The following is an 18,210-nucleotide window of genomic DNA, read 5'->3' as shown; positions in this document are numbered from 1 at the left end:
ACTCATGCCTGTTTCCAGGAAGGTCAAAGCCTCGGGTCTCCCAGGACCACACCTGTGTTTCTTGGGGCATCCCAGGCCCAAGCCATGTCTGTGGGACACACACAATCCCTCTCCCTGGCCCCACAGCAGTCCACACATGCCTCGTGAGCAAGTGTCCTTCGCCACTCCCTCCTCCAGCCCTGTCCCCAGCCCCGTGTACTGGAAAGGATTCCCCTGTCCCGGCTGTACTGATAAATATGGAAACTCCATCTTTATTGGCTGTATAAACATCTCTGGTCTGTACATACATTTCATACATCATAGTGCAGGGCCTGAAGGGAGGGCCAAAGTGGAGGCCCCCGCAGTACAACAGCTCACTGCTTCCCCTAAAGCCCTGCCCACTCTCCCCAAACTCCTGCTCCCTCTCCCTCCCGGAAGCTACTGTGTGGGGAGGGGTCGGGGTCAAGAGGCTAGGAGACAGGAGGGCTTGGTGGGGGAGGACATGTGTAAGTGCTAGATCAAACACTGAAGCAAAACAGGCAACGGCGCAGGCAACAAGCAGGGTGCGGGTGGGGCAGGGGAGCACGGGCTCTTACTGGGCTCTGGGGCCCTGCCCTCACCGTGTGGGAGAGAGAGGCTCTGTGGTCTCAACCTGCATCCTCAGAACTAGAGACAAAGGTGCCACAGGTGAGCTGAGGAGGCCCAGAGGGAGACAGCAGCAAAGGCTCCATTCCGGGACCTTCAGCCCCTCTCTCTACATGTCACGGGCACCATCTACGTGTGTACAGCTGGGGGAGCCAGACGGGGTTCTCGGGGGACCGTGGTGCCCCAGCAGGTCGTGAGGGAGGAAGCTGGCTCTGGGGGGAGAGAAGAGAGGCCCTCGAGTAGTCTTCTAGGGACAGCATTCAGTGAAGGAGAGCGAGGGCCCTAGAGAGCCCCCCAGCCCAGCCAGGGGGGTGACAGCAGCAGCTGGTTCACACAATGACGAGGACAGGGAACAGAAGACAGCTGCCCCGGAACACCGGTCAACAGGGAGGGCTGTCCCGCTCCACTCTCTAAAGTCTCAGGCCCAGCAGCAGCTGAGACAGAAGCACTCACTCCTTTCCCCTCACACGCGCCAGTGCGGAAGGGGGCACGCCCATGCCCCAAACCAAGGGGACCTGGCCATAGAGCACCACCCTTCAGGCCTGTTTCTGTCCAACCAGGGTCTCTCGCCCAGGGACTGATGACTGGGGCAGCCCTGGGGCAGAAACGTGGGCATGGAGGAGCTTGGCAGGGGCCTGATCTGGTAGGGGCAGAGTGCCAACACACCCTCTGGGGCCTGCTGGGTAGGCAGATGCTCAGGGAGTCAGGAACTCGGTACCTGGTTCTGCAAAGGGAGGGGACAAATGGGAGGGGCAGGTCCGGGGAGAAGGCCTAGCCACTCAGGGGGTGCAGATCCACTTTGACTTTTTCCCCACAGCTCAGCATCCCAATGGTGGGGAAGAAGCCTCCAGAAGGTACAACAGCATCCTTCTTGCCAATGATCTTGCCATTCCGAGTGAAGAAAACCTAGGGGTGGAGGAGGAGAGCGGGATAGGCAGCAGGCTCTGCCTGATGCTGGGGCTACACAGGCCTGAACCCCATCCTTCCCAACTCCTGCCACCGCAGGAGAGAGATGGACGGCGATGCAGGAGGTGACCACGAGAGGGCGTCCAGAGGCCGGAAACCAGCCTCTCAACCAGTCTCCCCACTCGGCAAGCCCGCGCCCCTCCCCAGGCTCCGCCCTCTCCTCCGCAGGGGCGCCAGCCTGGCCCAACCCCGGACCCCCGCGCTCACCACCACCTTCTTGCCCTCGTGCTCTTGCTCTATCTCCTCCCCGTCATCTTCCTCTTCCTCCTCTTCCTCTTCTTCCTCCCCTTCCTGGTGCAGATACATGACATTCCGGACATTCCGCACAGCTCGGGCAGTCGGGGACAGGATCACTGTGTCACAGCTGTCGTCGCTGTCACCTAAGAGGCCAGGACACCTGAGCTCCTGCGGTTCTGCCCGCAGAACCCACCCTCTGCCCGGCCAGCCAGGTTGGCCACGGACACCCCCACTCACCCTCACTGTCCAGAATGTAGTCCCGGGGGAACATGATTCCACAGCCCATTATGTCCCCTTTGTAACAGCGTGGCCCGAAAGGGTCCCCCACGCCACTGCCATGAAAGATCTTCCCGTCATCTGTTGGGAGGAGGGGAGACCACACGCACCTGCAGGAGGGGCTGATACCCTACACCCCCAGAGCCCGCCCCGCCAGAAGCCCAAGTGCCCCTCCTTCCCTCTCTGGCCCCAAGGAAGGGAGGAGAGAAAATGAGGGCCCCAGAAGAGAGACACGTCTGTCCCCTCAAAGGGCTGAGGGGGAGCTCCCTCAGGAGCTGATCAGAGAGCGGAGAAGGGCCTGGGGGGAGGGAGAGGTGGGACCAGGAACTCAAGGCTTGTCCTTTCTAAAGAAAGCCCGCAAGGAAATCGAACCAGTCAAAGGAAGAAAATGCAGAATCTGCAGGAAGGGAGCAGAGGGAGCCAACTAAGAGGCCTGGAATGTCCAGTTTGGGCCCAGCTTCCCCGCCCCTGTTCTGCTCCCCTGGCTTGTCGGGCTGGGAGGGAAAACAGGAGAAAGCTAGCAGCTTGGGAAGGGGACAGCAGGGGGCAGCAGGGGAGAGTCTCTCAGGTCAGACGCTAGAGGAGAGGCCCCTGGTGTGGGGTCAGGAAAATGGGTGTCCCTGCACCCCCCACCCCCACAGCCCCTGCTCCCCCAGGGCAGCCCCTCACGCACCTGCATGATAAGCCACAGACCCTCTGCTCCAGCCAGGGTGCCTGTTCTTGGGATAATCCTATGCCAATGTGAAAAAAGGAAAGCTGTGATACCACGCAGAAAAGAAGATGGGAGAGTGGCATCTGAACCCTCACCTTCTGGAACAAGCTACAACCCAGATGGCTGCTCCCACCCCGGCAGGCTCACACCTTCAGGCACTGGAGGTTGCAGGGGGTGGGGGCAGAGTGAGAAGGTGCTGGGGTGCCAGAGTTGTGGGGTGCCCTCACCCCCCATCGAGGCCCTGGTGTGTGTGTGTGTGGTAGGCTCACAACCCTCTGTCAGCCCCGAGGTGACTAAGGGTCTGTACCCTTACATAGCAGACACACATGACCTTTCTGTCTCAGGTTAAGATGCCTCTCTGCAGCCGGGCCCCTTCACCTCCCTTGGAGCTCCCAGCTCTAGACCAGAAGCCCCAGAGCTGAGCATCCCCCGGGCAGAAAGCCAGCATTAGTGCCCACCTTCCGGGCCAGCCCCAAGGCGATGTAGCATTTCTCTCCAGGGTCCACGATCTCCACCTCAAAGTAGTGGCTACGGGTGCTGAGTGGGCGCCGGGCCTGGGCCAGCCCCACGTCCACGATGCTCTTGCCCTTGCCCAAGTACTCCAGCAGCTGTGGGGAGAGAACCAGGGGTGGGGACCAGGCTGACACCCACCCTGGAAACCTGGTTCCAAGGCTGTCTGGGGACCAGTTTCCTGGTCTCTCACAGAAAGCCCAGCTGAAAGGGAAGTGGTGCTGGAGGCATAAAGAGGGACTCGGTGCTCCCAGCAGGCAGGGGAGAACAGGCATGGGGCGGGGGAGTGGAGGCGGCAGGAGGAGCATGCAGGCTGAGCCCCTACTGAAGACTGCACCCACCTGCCTACTGAGACAAGGACTCTCTCCTTGCTGTGGGGAGACAGGAGAGCAGCCCCAAGATCCCAGTGGCTGGGCGCCAGGACCACACAGGGCTCTCTCGGCCATCACCTCCCTCGGTCACCGTGCCTGCCTGGAAAGGGCCACCCAGGGGCCCTGAACACAGAGAAGAGGAGAAGCGAAGGCTAGGCTAAGAGGAAGCCTAACGGCTTTCTCAGGGTACCTCGGGAGGCCGAGGAGAATGCAGAGGTTAGGGGCCAAGTCCAGACGTCTGAGGGAGGGGAGACAGCTCAGAAGCCACTTCTGCCTGGGATGGGACTGATACAGTTTCTCAAGGTCTTTGTTGTACTTGGCTCTGAAAAGAGCTGTTTGTAGCCTTGTCGGGGAGGTGCCGGGGAGCCAGGGACAGACCAGCTCTGCTCCTGCATTCAGTGTGAGGGAGGGGGCCAGGCAGAGCAGGACTAGAAAGGCAGGCATTCCTGCTCCCAGCCCCTCGCGGCTCTTTTAAGCTGGAGCAGGGGTGTGGAGGGGAGCTGACTGATGGGCTCCTGGGGCTCCTCAGCCCCAGTGATCCTGCCTGGGCAAGACGGGGCGGCAACCCCCAATCTGGGAGGATTTATTTATCAGTTGTCATGGTAATAGTGGCGCCATGACTCAACCCTGTCCCGTCTGTCCCCCACCCTCAGCATCACCTGGGATTCCTTAATCCCTTTTTAATTAGCCAAACTGCCCCTCAAGACTTTCTTCTACCCTCCCACCCTCTGGCCCTGAAGAAAGCTCACTCCCTGGGGACCTCCTCCACTTCTCCCTGGCAAACCTTGTGTGGGACACTGGCCTCTCACCCCACAAAGAACTCCTGCCTGAACAGGAAAGGCATCACGCTCGCCAGCACCAGCACCCGAGCCTCCGTGTGTCTTCAGCAGAGGGAGAGGCCACATCCTCACCACCCCTTCAGGGAGGCACTGGCCCACCCTCACCCTGGAGCCCCAAAACCCTGGCACAGCAAGTCCATCCTCCCCTCCGCCCCAGAGAACCGCAGGCAGGCGGGGGTCGGGGGCACCAGGAGAAAAGCTGGAGGTTTATGGCAGATCACTGGATCTTTCTCCCCTCCTTCCTCCAGCCAGGACTGTACACACTTCACGGCACCCTGGCTCCGCGATGTCACACTCTTAGGCCAAGTCTCCATTGTCTCACACTGCATTCTTCTATTAGAAAGAGGCCCCCTGAAGGTGGTCTTCTGATTTACCGGGTATTGTGAAGGCCCACCCTGTCTAAATTCTACTTCTGGTCCTCTGGGTGGGCTAGGCTGGGCCTGAATTCCTCCATTGTCTCTCTCCCCACAAGGCTGGGGGTGGGCTTGCGGGGTTATGGGGTCTGATGCACATTAACTAGCATGGACTCCACCCAGTCTGAGCAGCCCCCAGCCCACCCTCTCCTCTGCATTGCCGAACTGGGTGGGGGATCCCACAGCTGCCCTTGACCCACGGCATCCAACTGGCCTCAGTGTAGGAAACACAGTGTTCTCCATTCTCAGAGCCAAAAGACAGCGGATCCAGATCCTGATCCTTGGGAAAAACCCGCCCAACCATTCCCCCTGCCTCGGCCCTGAGGAGGGCAGGCTGCCTTTTTGTTATGGATAGAGTAGGGAGGCTTCCTTAAGCTACAAGGCCAGGAGGATAAAACACTAACGCAACACACTTATTCGGGCTCTAAAACCTACTCCCCACCCTGCAGAGCAGCTCAGAAGGCACAGCGGCTCACGGCCCAGGAGCCTAGGTTCCTTGCACAGTCAGGAGAGGAACCACCTGCATCTCCAAAAACGGTGGCAAAGTGAAGTGAGTGCCAAGGGCCTAGTCTGAGCCCTGGCCGGTGATAAATGCACACATCGGCCTTTCCTAAACTCAGGAAATGGGGGTTATACTAGAATACCCCAGTGTTCCAGTGCTCCCTAAACATTAACAATCGCCCCAAAGCTACAACAGACTGGAACTGCCAATCACAAAGAAGGAAAGGATCTTTCATCTCAGCCCTTACCCCCCTCCCCCACATCGGAATGGCCGCTGATCATCACCGTTTCCCTAGGATACTCCCCAGATGACTCCACCCAGATGACCAACTGCCTCCCTCCCAAGGCTTTCTCCTCAAACAATGCCTCTATCAACATCTTTGGTGGGGGTAGGGGAACTCTTTCCTTAAGGCTCTCAAGACCCCCTACACCTCCCTCTACACACAACAGAAGCCTCGAGAGGCCAAACAGTTCACCCCCACAGAGCAGAGGCTGCAGACCAGAGTGCAGAGAGCCTCCTGCACCCCACCCCTCCCTCATAGCGGCAGCACCTACTCTTTGCCTCCTCTCCTGCTGCGACCCGCCCTCGTCTTGCCAGCAGAGACCCTAATCCCTCTTGACAGGAGCAAGGGAGGGCTCAGTGCCCCGAGGGCCTAGAAGCAGCTGAAACACGAACCAGGAACGTGCTTCCCACCGGCCAGCTCAGGCCCCAACAAGGTCTCCTCCTGGGTTGGGTCTGGGGAGGACCCCTGAGAGGGTGGGGCCTCATTCACCCCACTTTGTGTATGATAGCTGTTGCCCTGTCACTAAGGAATTGTCAGAGGAGCTATGAACGGAAATGAGGAACAAAGAATGAGTCTAACCCCCCAGCCCTACCTACTGCCCCTCGCCCTCAGCACACTGCACAAGGCCCGGGGATGGGGATGAGGGGCAGCCTTCCCCATCTCGGAGCGAACATTGCAACAGCAACTCTTCAGCATCCCAGAGCTCTGCGAAGGGGGCGCTCTCTAGGAGGGGAAAGTAAGGCAGCAGGAAGCAGGGAAAGACTGCCGTCTGGAAAGAGCCAGGTCTGTCCATATATAGATCCTCAGATCAAACAAACACAACTAAATATTAACAATTGTTAATCTAGGCAGTGGAGACCCAGGGGGCATTTACTGTGCTACTTTTTCAGCTTTTCTGTATGTTGGAAACTTCTCAGAATGAATTGTTAGGGTTAAAAAAAAAAAGTCTGGAGTTTAAGTCTCTCTTCTGTCTGGGGAGAACCAGTGAGAAAGGAGAAGAGAGGATAACTGACACTACAAAACTGAAAGAAACAGGAGTAAAAGACTTCCAAGGTGGCCAAGAAGACTCACCTGGCTAATGACACTAGACAAGAAAATCTCTGGGAAAGTGGGCTTAAGCCCAGGAACTCTGGACTCATCCTGTGCGACGGGGCAGGAGAGACTGGCTGCAGTAGAGTGGGCCTGGGTAGAAGGCAGCATGTATCAGACAGTGGGAAAGGTGGGGGGAGGGGGCACAAGGAGTATCTAGGCTTAGTTCTGCTACTAATTCACTGTGACATTTGATCAAGTCTCTTTATTTTCTCTGGGGCTGTTTTCTCAGCAGTACAAGAGGATACGTGGGAATGTGTGGGCAGTCACACAGCTGGGGCGGGGGGGCATGGTTTGAGGAGCTACCAGCATCTTGGGTCTTGGAGCCAGGGATGCTAAATGTCCTGCCCATTAAGAAACTGTCTCACTTAAGATGCCCACAGTCTCCACACTGAGAAACCTGGGCGGGATGGCATCAAAGCCTGCCCCAGATTGCCCCAGACTTTTACGGTTCCACAGGGTGCTCTCCTGGGAACATGATCAGGGCAGGAGAAATAGGCTGCAACCACAGCAGAGGTCAAGGTCCCTGGGAAGGGCTCCGTACAGAGGGGGACGTAAAAACAGGAAGGGCAGAGGGGAGAAGCAGCTGCACTAGACATCTTTAGAAACAGGAGGCACAGGCGCAGCCCAGTGACCTCTCCCAGGCTCTTGCAGGCTGACACCACTCAGATCACCAGATTGGAAATACAGTGGATGGTCAGAAGGGACACGAAGGAGGAGGCCAGGAGGCAACAGTGGAGACGGTGGGTCAAAGGGCTGGAAGAAACTGGGTAAGTTACCCTCACTTGAAAGATGAGGTGGTTGGCAAGACTAGAAAAGAGGCGTGCCTCAAGAGGCTCATGTCCAAGGCAGCCCCAGAGGACCAAGTACGCAGGGAACGGCATGCCTACCCTGCCAGCTGTCCCCAGCTGGGGCTGGGGCTTAAGAGAAGAGTTAAACTCAATAGCTTACATCTAAGAGAGAAAAAAAAATTCTTAAATATGTGGCCTGAGGGCACTGGGGGAAGGGCAGAGAGGAAGGAAGGCTATTTATAAACACCTACAGGATTCTGCATCAATTAGAAAAGACTGCCTGGGAGGAGCAAGGAGCAGAGTGGGGACAGGTCCAGGCAGAGAAAGGGTGCCAGGAACTCTTGAGGAGAGGTCAAGGATGAGAGCTGGAACATCGCCCTGGCTCAGCCCCAACTTCAACTCTGTAGATGTTGTCAGAATGATGGTGGAAGGGGGAAAGAAAGGAGAGATGAAGATCAGGGAGTGGGCATCTGAGGTCTCCGGGCTGGTGGCCATTGCAGTCCCTGGATCCCAGTGCCAGAAGGGGGTGCAGAGTGTGAGAAGCTGCAGGAATGCACGCTTCCTACCATTTTCCCTGGGTTGGACGCACCTTGCACTCCAGAAGTGGAGAGCCTTGCTCATAACCTACTCCCACCCCCCACTGCTTCTGTTTTGCTATCAAAGGCTGAGTTAAAAACAGTCTGGCTTGGGGTGAGAAGGCCAGAGGGTGGAGGAAAAGGTTGAGCCGGGAGCGGGAGGGCAGCAGAGGGACAATTCCACGTGGGAGGCCTGAGCAGCCCACCAGAGGTCAGGGCCAGACCCCTGACTCAGCAGCCATCCACTTCCAAGCTAGCATGAGGCACAGAGGCTAAGTATGAAGAATTTCCCTCCCTTGAGGTCTATACACTTCCAACCAAGTTTAAAATCTAGACAGGGGACTAACGCAGGTATGATGAGATGTATGAAAAGGCCAGCTTTGGAGGGTCAAGGACTCTCACTGAATCATCATCCGCCTCTATTCTCATCCTATAAAATGTGGGAAGGCCAAAGAGACTGACATGGATGCTTACTCAAAAAAGCATCTCGAAGAACCTCTCCCAACACGAGTAGGATTTATGATGACACCTACCCCACATCACAGCGAATGAAAAGCTGGGCCAGCTGGGCTGGGTTCAAGCCAAAAGGGAGGTCCAGGCATCCAGCCTCTCCAAAATCAGCCCCGCCTCTCAAAGGTAGACAGACGTTCAGGGCAGCAGTGTGCGCCACCCTGGGGACTGAAGGAACCAAAGAGGCAAAGGAGAGCTACTGCTTTCCCCAAGGTTGAGTGATGAGCCTGAGCTCTCAAACAAAAGGGAAGGTGGGAAAGGAAGACCAAGGCTAAGGGAACACAGACCTGGACGCAAGGACCGTGTCATGGTGCCAGGCACTGCTGCTCAAACTCTCACTTTCCAAAACCCTACAGAAGACACTGTCTTCACTGCCTATTCCAAGCAATCCTAAGAGCCGCTGGGGCCCCAGGAGTTCCGCCCGGCGCCCTCCACCCACTGCCCCTTACTTACGGTTCCACAGACTCGGACGTCGTGCAGCCGGCCCCACTCATCCTCGTAACTGTCCACCATCATGACGCTGTCATCCTCGCGGCCCAGCTCGGCGTTGAGGTGCAGCCGTACCTCCTCCCCCAGCGAGTGCATGCCCACTGCCGGAAACAGCCCGTCCGGGGACATGGGCATGATGGTGGAGCCCACCTGAGTTGTCAGGAGAGAAGGAAGGAGGGAGCTGCCGCCTGGCTCACTTTCCCCACGGCTCATCTAATTCTCACAAGGGGACTTTTGAGAATGATGCAACCAGTCATCACCACACACATTGACAGGAGAGCAAAACAGAGGTACAGAGAAGTTTGGAAAAAAGCTGCTGAGCACTCTTGGCTGAGCAAGCAATCCACAGAGCTAGAAGGCAAACAGCAAGTCTCTCGACGTGCCAAATACTTTTGATACATGTTGAGTGTGGACTGCAGCAGGAAGAGAGCTCAGGATAGATGCTAAGGGAGGAAAACCCCTCAGCAGAGAACTGAGAAAGCGATTTCCCTGGGCAGGAGGTGGGGCTGGGGAGGAGAAGGAAGACAGCCTGGGTCTCTCCTATGTGTTCTTATCCCAGCCCTCCACCATCACTCGCCTTTGAAGAGGGAAGGAAAGGAGAAGTGAAACAAGGAACACAAAACACAGAAAAGACATATCCTCAAAAGCATTCAAGTCAAACGTCCCAAGACGACCTCCAGCTTACGGAGCCAGGCCATAAACTCTTCCTCTTTTTTCCTACTCAAAACCTTCCTCCACATCACCCCATTCTGTACCCCCTCAAACTCTGCCCCTCCTCCACTGCATAAACTTGCCCCTCTGTGTCTATCACCTGGGGACAGTCCCAGCTTCCCCTGGGTGAGGGGAGGGTCTTCTACATGCAGGAGAGCCCAGGAGAATTTAAGACTGAACTGAAGAAGATGGGAAATGAGCCCAGGGGGCCCTGGGCTGGCCCCAGCCAGCAGACTCTTTCATAGCACTCACACAAGTCCCTGGACAGCTTCAAGCATTGAAATCCCACTCAGGATGTCCCACTTACCCGCTTCCCATTTTTAGTGAAGAAGATCTGGGCAGTCTGCACATCAAAGGACACTGGCTCAATGCCACAACCAATCCGGTCCCCAGAGTTGCACTTTGACCCAAACTGCCGACCCTTGGCTCGGCCATTGTAAAGCCTGTAGAGAGGGCGGAAAGACACACTATCTGAGCCTGGCCTCCCAACTTCTCCCCAGTACTCCTGCTCGCCATCACTCTGCAACACCATCTACCTGCGTCCTCGTATGAGCTCCACCCTCCCCTTTAAGTCTGCAAGCCTCCAAGGAGAGTCAACAGGCCACGTTCCTGACCTGATCAGAAAAATCTAGGAAAATACCCCAAGACCAGTGAAGGAATGGCCAAAGCCACCCTGAGGTAGTCCCTTGTATCTAAGATTCCCAAATCTGCAGAAAAGGGGTTGGGTGCCACAAGAGGCAACTCACTTGCCATCATCAGCATGGTAGGCCACAGAGTCAGGCAACCAGCCAGGCTGGTGATCCAAGCTATAGTACTGAGGGACCAGTCCCACAGCAATGGTGCCCCTGACCCCACTGTCCACAATCGACACCTGGAGGGAGGAGAGCAGGGCACAGTTAGCACAGAGGGGAGCAGACATCAAAGGGGCTGAGGCCCAAAGAGCCAGGAGACAGGGGATCAAAGAGAAAGGATGCCCAGAGGAAGAACGGGGGAAAATGAGGGCCCACTTTACCACAATTACTTACAAAATAATTTCCAAGCTATGGGAAAAGACAGGAGACAGAGTAGATGCCGGGCTTGGGTTAGGATGTGAGAAAAGACATGGGTCAAATTCTACCTAGGTGAAGGGCAGGAGAGCCAAAGGGACAGGGTGACAGGACTCTACGGTGCCTCTCAGATTAGGCATCGTGATATTCTGGGCCCTTTTCCCAGCCAACAGGATAATCCTGATGGAAAGTTTAAAGAACTAGGTCAAGAATCCAGTAAAAGAGCTCCCTGGAGCTAAACCATTTCACCCCCTGCTCTGCCCACCCATAGCCTTGATCACCTCAAAATAATTGCTGTCCTTTGTCAGGGGTCGAGAAGCCACATAGCAGCCAACTTCACCAGAGTTTCCATGGTAACTGAAGGAGAAATGAAGAGGGAGGTCCATTAGCATCCTAGCCCAGGAGTTTGGGGGAGTGCCTTAGTGTCCCCAACCCCCACCCTGTGAGGGCCAGCTGAGAGGAGAATCCATCTGGTCACACTGGGGTCATCTGCACAAACACCATAACAAGATACTTGAGGTCACCCGCTGCCTCCAGCAAGGGTCAACCTATACCAGACCACTGCACGCCTGGCTTACGCACTGCCAGTGGGGAAGAGAAAGAGAGCCTCCCAGAGTTGCCTATTAGGTGGTCTCACACCCTGTCTAACCTCAATCCTTCATGCTGCAGCTTCAGCCCTTTTCCTCTGGCTCTGTCCTCAGTGGAGTTTGAGAATGGCTAGTCTCTATCCTCTGGACCAAAGCCTTTCATAGATTGAAAGAGTTATTCACTCCCCACTCCTCAACTTTCTTGTTTCCAGGCTAGATAGCACTACTTCTGTCCCTCTTCCAGTGACAATTCTGTGAGAGAATTCGGTTCCAACGGAGTCAAGGGAGAGTTTCAAGCCAGAAACAGAAAACAAACACACAAACCAAAGGGTTGGAAGGCAGTGAGCAGGATGCACTACCGGGCCATTCTTCCCAAAACAGGAAGTCCACTGCCTTTGAAATGGTCATTCTTTCACCAAACCCAACTCAAGAGATGCAGGCAGGAGACCCAGGCATCGCACAGACTCACTGGAGTCCTCTCGACAAGACAGTTGGGCAACTCCTGAGACCCCAGCAGCCTCCATCTCTGACATGACTACTTCCGATGCAGACCAGGACAGAGGGACCCAGAGACACAGGCCCAGAGGGGTGCAAGGTGAAGAAGCACACTGCTCCATCAGAAAGGCCTCCAGAGTCCACTGCATCCCCATGCAGTATAGACAGGTCTCTGCTTCTGCAAAAGCCCCTTTTCATCTCTGAGACCTGACATAGAAAGGAAAATGTGAAAGCCCTCCCTGAAACTCACCTCAAAGTGTCTCCATCTACAAGAATATGCTTGAACCTCTCCTGATATCGGAAAGCCCGGACCTCTCGAATCTCCCGGATCCGCCGGCGCCAATTCAGAAACCGGTAGTGCAGGTTGAGGTCATCCATCTTGTTCATGAGAACAAACCTGCCAAGGGGAGAAGGGACTTGAGGAAGAGGAAGCAGGGCCCTGAGCACCTTGGCCAGTTCTACCTAGAATGCAGAAAAGACTCTAGACTTGAAGCCAGTTGCCTAGATTGACCTTAACAATCCCCACCCTCGTCCTTTTATTCAAACATTTAGTGAGCTCCCTATACGTGCTCCTGCTGTCCAAGGTGCTATGGATACAGCTGTGAACAAGGATGGGCTGCCTATTCTCAGAGCGCTTCCATTCTACCTAGACAGCGCAGGAATAAGCAGAGTGACATGATGAAAGAATAACAAGTTGAACTCTATGAGATGAAAAGGTGACTGGCATGTGACAAACCCAAGAAAGAGCTTCCCAGGCAGAGGGGACAGCCAGAACACAGGTCCTGAGGTGCAAGGCAGCTGGCATGATAGGAAAATAGGTCAGGTGGCTGGTGTGCAGGGAATGTGAGGCAGAAAAAATGTACCAGAAAAGGATGGAAGGAAGGTAGGGGCCAGATCAATGCTCTACAGACCATGTTAAGGAGTCTGAATTTTATTCCAAGTATGATGGGAAAGCTCTGGAGGGTTTTAAGCTCGGAAATGGTATGTTTCTAAGGCTTTGTAAAGATCATTCAGGCGGTTGGCTGGAGACTAAACTCATCACAAGATGAGCAAAACAGAGTGGCAAACAATTAATCAAGAGGCTGCAGCTGCTGTTCTAATGAGAGATGGCATCCACAAAGACGGTAGTAGAGAAGATGGAGAGGAGTAGGATGACCCAGGTATTTAAACCACCAACAGTGCTAACGCATAGATGAATGAATCTTCCCCAAAGTGACAAAAAGAGGGGTTACTTTCTCTTCCCATATCCCAAACCCTGGGACAAAGGTTCCATCAAGGCCTGACAGTGTCCTGCACACAGTAGGGGCTTAGGAAGCTGGCTAGGCTAAATTCACTCCCCATGTGCATATTACAAGCTTCTGCAGTAGCTACAAGCCACTGCGTGGCTCAGAAGGGTAGGCACCTGCGGGGTAGCCCTAGGACTGGCCTCCTAGGACTGGCCTCCTCGGCACTCGGCCAGGGCTCGACCCCAGGTTGATGCTGGCGCCCCAGACCTAGGGGCATCTGCTTGCCTAGAATCCCATAGCCTTGGCACCAGCGAGAGGAGGCCGCACCGGGCCCCGCCTCCACCCGGATCACTCAGAGGAGACCCGGGGGAAAGGAGCACTGGCCCGTCAGTGTGACTACGCCCAGACTCCCCAGGCCCTGCTCTGGCCGAGAAGGGTCCCCAGAGAGGAAGCCCAGAGACCAGAGCGCAAGGCCCCGCCCCTGACTCCGAAGCCTCCGCCCAGGACCCCCGCCTCCCGCCTCCCGCCTCAGGCTCGGTGGAGACCGACCCGAGGCCTCCGGGACCCCGCCCCCGATCCCCGCCTACCGGGGCCGCCGCGTCCTCCTCATCCATAGGCCTCTCAGCTCCGCACACTAGCTCTTCGGCCGCCGCCACCACACACATCCGGGTCCCCGCCCTTCCTACGCTCCCCGAGACCCGCCCCTTTGGACCCACTCTGGCCAATCTGCAGCGGCCGAGGACGACAGGCACCTTCAGGAGCCAATCGAAGGACGCAGGCCGGACCGGGCGCGGCCCGGTGAACCGGGTACCTAGCGCCGGGTAGGGGCTGGTAAACCCGGGTGTCGAGAGGGTGGTAGGCGGCGACGTGGCGGCCCAGACGCCGCACTGGGCGCCCCGGGCGCTGAGTGGCCGGTCAAGGGGCGGCTCCCGCCCCGTGTGGGGCGGGCGGGTAAGGTCGCTGCGTACCCACAAATACTGTGACTATTCCCTCAGCGCCAGTTCCGTGTCAGACGTGATGCTAAGAGCTCTGTAGGAATGTCCTTTTAATCCACTCAACAACCTTATGAAATGAGTCTTATTATTAAATCCTGTTTGCGTGTGCAGAGCCTGAGACTGGTCTCCATAACGCGTGTACCTGTTACTGTATGTTTTGTATTCTCCAGAGTTATACCATTACCGTGTGCTTTATATTCCCCCGAGCTCCATTTCATGTCACCTTGCCTTCATTCTGGGCAAGGCATTCCTACCAGGAGAAAACTTCGAATGTAAAAAGCAGAGGGATTGGTGTGACTTAAGGAAAGTTACGCTGGGGCCATAATGAGGAGGGAAGATGGATATGGTACTGACCTTTATCGCACACCTACTGGAGGGTGGTTATTGCCCTTCTGGGGAGGACGTTCCCCATTTCCTCCATTACCAAATTTCTCTTCTCCGGGTAGGAAGATTTTCTCCCCTCCTCTGTATTTCTTCTTCTTCTTTTTTTTTTTTTTTTAAAGTCTTTATTGAATCTGTTACAATATGGCTTCTATGTTTCGGTGTTTTGGCCATGAGGCATGTGGGATCTTAGCTCCTCTTCCCAGGATGAACCCGCAGGTTCTGCACTGGATGTGGTCTTGACTACTGGACCACCAGGGGACATCCCCCCTCCTCTGTATTCTTATATCATTTTCTTTGCACCTCATTTAGAGCACTTTATTACAGTCTTACTTTTACTATTAAAGTGATCTCTGTGTGTAGATCTCTCTCTGCTGGAGTGTGAGGTCCTTCTGACCCGTGGGAGCCATCCGATTCTTATCATAAAGAGGTGCTCTACAGATGTTGAATGAAATGGAAGCCATGCTCTCTTATAAACAGTGGCCACTTGGCATAATGGAAAGAGGTGTCAGAAATAGATGTAGACTGGAAATTAGGAAATCTGAATTAGAACCCCAGATCTCTGACTAACCTTTACTTGTCATGTTTCCTTAGGCTCCTTAATCTGGGACAGTCATTCAGTCTTTCCTGAAAAGTAGATGCCAGTGATTTTGTATAATGTCCCTCTGTTTCATTTATCCGACTATCATTTTACTCATTATTAGATTGAGGTTGTATGTTAACAACTGTATTCAGATCTATGAGTAATTTTTGTATATGTTACAAGGTATAGATGAAAGTTCTTTTTTTCTTTTTTTACACATGGAGATCCAATTGTTCCAGCAGAATTTGTTGGAAATATTGTCCTTTCTCTATGAATTCCTTTGCACCTTTGTAAAACATGTACTGAACAACCGTTATTAAAAAGTCTTCAGGGGACTTGCTTGGTGGTCTAGTGTTTGGGACTCCACGCTTCCGATGCAGGGGGTGTGGACTCAATCCCTGGTTGGGGAATTAAGATCCTATATGCTACAGGGTGTGGCCAAAAATAAATAAAAATTTTAAAGTGTTTTTAAAAAAGAAATCAATTAGCCATATTCTTGTGGGTCTATTTCTAGACTCTCTGTTCCACTGATCTGATTTATGTTTTATTATAATTTTATAATAAGTCTTGAAATCAGGTAGGATAAGTCTTTAAATTTTGTTCTTTTTAAAAGTTGGTTTGAGTTACTCCAAGTCCTTTGCATTTCCACATGAGACTATCAGTTTGCCAATTTCTACCAAAAAAGCACTCTGGGAATTTAATTGGCATTACACTGAATCTATTGATCAATTTGGGGAGAACTGACATTTTAACAATATGGAGTCCAATCCACGAGGATTGTACTGACGTCTTCCACTCTAATCCGGTATCACAGAGCTCATTTTAGCCTTCCTCCCTACTTCTCTGTAACTTCTCTCTCAGACAAAGAGAAACCCAATATCCATTACTTATTTGCTCAACCCCAGTGTACATTAAGCAGTTTCAAAATTTTTAATCCATAAGCCCATGAGACACAAATTTATCAACTAGAGTACAGTTTTTATGTAGCATATAGAGCATGCCATTCCGTTTATCATTAGCCTTACAGTTTCCAGTCAAAACACTGTTTTCCAAAGTTACTTAGGTAGCACCTTTTTTCCCCTCACCACCTTAGTTGTCACCTTATGTCATACATGTCCAATATAGTTAGATTTACCTGTTACAGTCTGCATCCTATCCTGGAATACCCGACCATCCTGTTTGATTTTTTTAGGTGTTAAGCATGTGTTGGATGGACAGACATTAATTCTAAGCTCCCTGTGAATACAGTTCCTCCTTAAGTATGTCCATGTCATAGAGTTACATCCAAATAAATAAATGCTCTATCAATCTGTTGATTTTTATTCATGTAATTATCAAAAAGAGCAAACTTCAGATCTGCAGTTATTACTCCTTCTTCACTAATGATTCCCAGTTCCCAACCATCTGGCTAACTTCAGCCCCATCCAGAAACTTCTCTGCTCCCTTTCTGGTTTACCTCTCTCTGGCATAACTGGGACACTGGGAATCTAGGCAGAACAAGTCATGCACACACCTGCTACATGACCCTATACTCTCATACCTCTTACACAAAGATGTGCTTTTCTGAGATGGCCTCCATCCTTCCCTCTCTTCAACCTATCTTAACCTATCTTTTCTCCTAAATTCTATTTTAAAGACCTATTCTCCAGGAAACCCCCTTTGATTTATCCTGGGGCCAGGTTTCCCTCTCTTATTGAACCCTGACCACACTGGGCCTCTCAGTCTCTTTGGTCTTTACTCTGAGAACAACAGGAGGGACAGGGAAAGTGAGAAGGGGGACTGGAGGACTGAGAAAGCCAAGAGCTGCCCTGGGTGGCCTGGGCTAGCTCAGAAGTATAGAAGCACCAGTGGAGCCTCCAGGGAGTTACAGTGTACCCCCCTCACCTTGAGAGGGCCTTGAGAAGCCCTCCCCCAGGACTGCCTTTGTTCGCACCCAAAACAACAACCTTTACTTGTATCAGTTCCAAACATGAGCTAGGAGCTGGGGGTCCAGAGATGAAGAAGGTATGGGGCTCTTGTTCTCAAAACACTCATAATCTAATTGGAAAAATAAGACACGAGAAAAGATGAGCAGACATTTAAGACAGCAACACAATAATATGGATGAATTCAGAGAAAGGCAGACCGCTGGCCAAGCAGGTGGGGAAGAGGTGGCAGAATCTGGTCTGTGGTAAGAGGGATGGCAGGGGGGAGTTTCATCCTTATGAGCTGAAGATTTGTAACCCAGATTACCTCTGAGCATCACACCTTCACTTCCCCTAGTCTCAGTTCAGACTCAGAGATGAGAAACTGCCAAGGGGTTCTGGGGAGGGTGATCCCACCAACTGGTTGAACCAGAGTGTGCTTCCAGAGCCAACTGTCCACCGGGCCATGACTGCCATATGGGAGCACAGGTCCTTGGGCAGGAAAGAGGGGCACAGAGTACCACCAAAGACTCTTGAGGAGGAGAGAGCCACAGGAGCAAGACCAACTGGGAGGCTGCATGTGGGACAGATGGCAGAAATCGGAGCTGGAGACGAGCTGAGGTTACCACAACAGTTCCCATCAGACCCATACCAGACTCAGGCCACGTCATGATGTGATCATTCAGCCATCTCTTTGGGACTTTCCATCTGTAGACTGTGCTACCACTTGTCTTTCTGCAGACTCAATGCTCAAAAGGATCCAGGCAGGCCCCCTCCTTTACCTCTGGTTCTCAAAAGGAAGTCAGCACCCAGTGGTGCTGTGGGTTTGGAGGGACCGGTTTGGGTGAGAGGAGTAAGAGGACAGAGTGTAACCTGCAAGAGGAGGACGTCCTGTCAAGGTTTATTTTAAAAAGCCTAAGTAATAGCCCAAGCTGTCTAGCCTTTTCACAGCCCCAACCGAAGCTTTCTCTCCACAGAGGCCAGACAGGGTCCCAGGGGTCTGTTTTGACCCACACTCCATCCTGAGCACTTACTGTGACCTTCAGACCTCTGCTCTGGGTGCTGAGGTGAAAGGCATCCCAAAGGGAGGAAAGC

At 53.6% G+C, this 18,210-nt stretch overlaps 1 protein-coding gene across 2 annotated transcripts; it reads right to left on the bottom strand.

Annotated features, from left to right (window-relative positions):
* Positions 1–225: 225 nt before the first annotated feature.
* Positions 226–13,936, bottom strand: SPRYD3 (SPRY domain containing 3). 2 transcript variants are annotated; one of them, XM_024991928.2, is made up of 11 exons: positions 13,840–13,936; positions 12,277–12,423; positions 11,226–11,301; positions 10,645–10,769; positions 10,206–10,341; positions 9,152–9,337; positions 3,274–3,423; positions 2,777–2,834; positions 2,065–2,184; positions 1,804–1,970; positions 226–1,530 (listed from the first exon to the last, which is right to left on the bottom strand). In XM_024991928.2, exons 1-11 carry the CDS (start codon positions 13,860–13,862, stop codon positions 1,396–1,398), a joined length of 1,323 nt encoding a protein of 440 aa, XP_024847696.1. In that variant the 5' UTR covers positions 13,863–13,936; the 3' UTR covers positions 226–1,395. The 2 variants fall into 2 exon arrangements, with proteins under 2 accessions (XP_024847696.1, NP_001193473.1); NM_001206544.1 differs by having other exon boundaries at positions 834–1,530; positions 1,798–1,970; positions 13,840–13,922.
* Positions 13,937–18,210: the final 4,274 nt, after the last annotated feature.

Source organism: Bos taurus, chromosome 5, assembly GCF_002263795.3.
Source record: "Bos taurus isolate L1 Dominette 01449 registration number 42190680 breed Hereford chromosome 5, ARS-UCD2.0, whole genome shotgun sequence".
Taxonomy (NCBI): domain Eukaryota; kingdom Metazoa; phylum Chordata; class Mammalia; order Artiodactyla; family Bovidae; genus Bos; species Bos taurus.
This window is presented reverse-complemented; position numbering and strand designations above follow the sequence as displayed.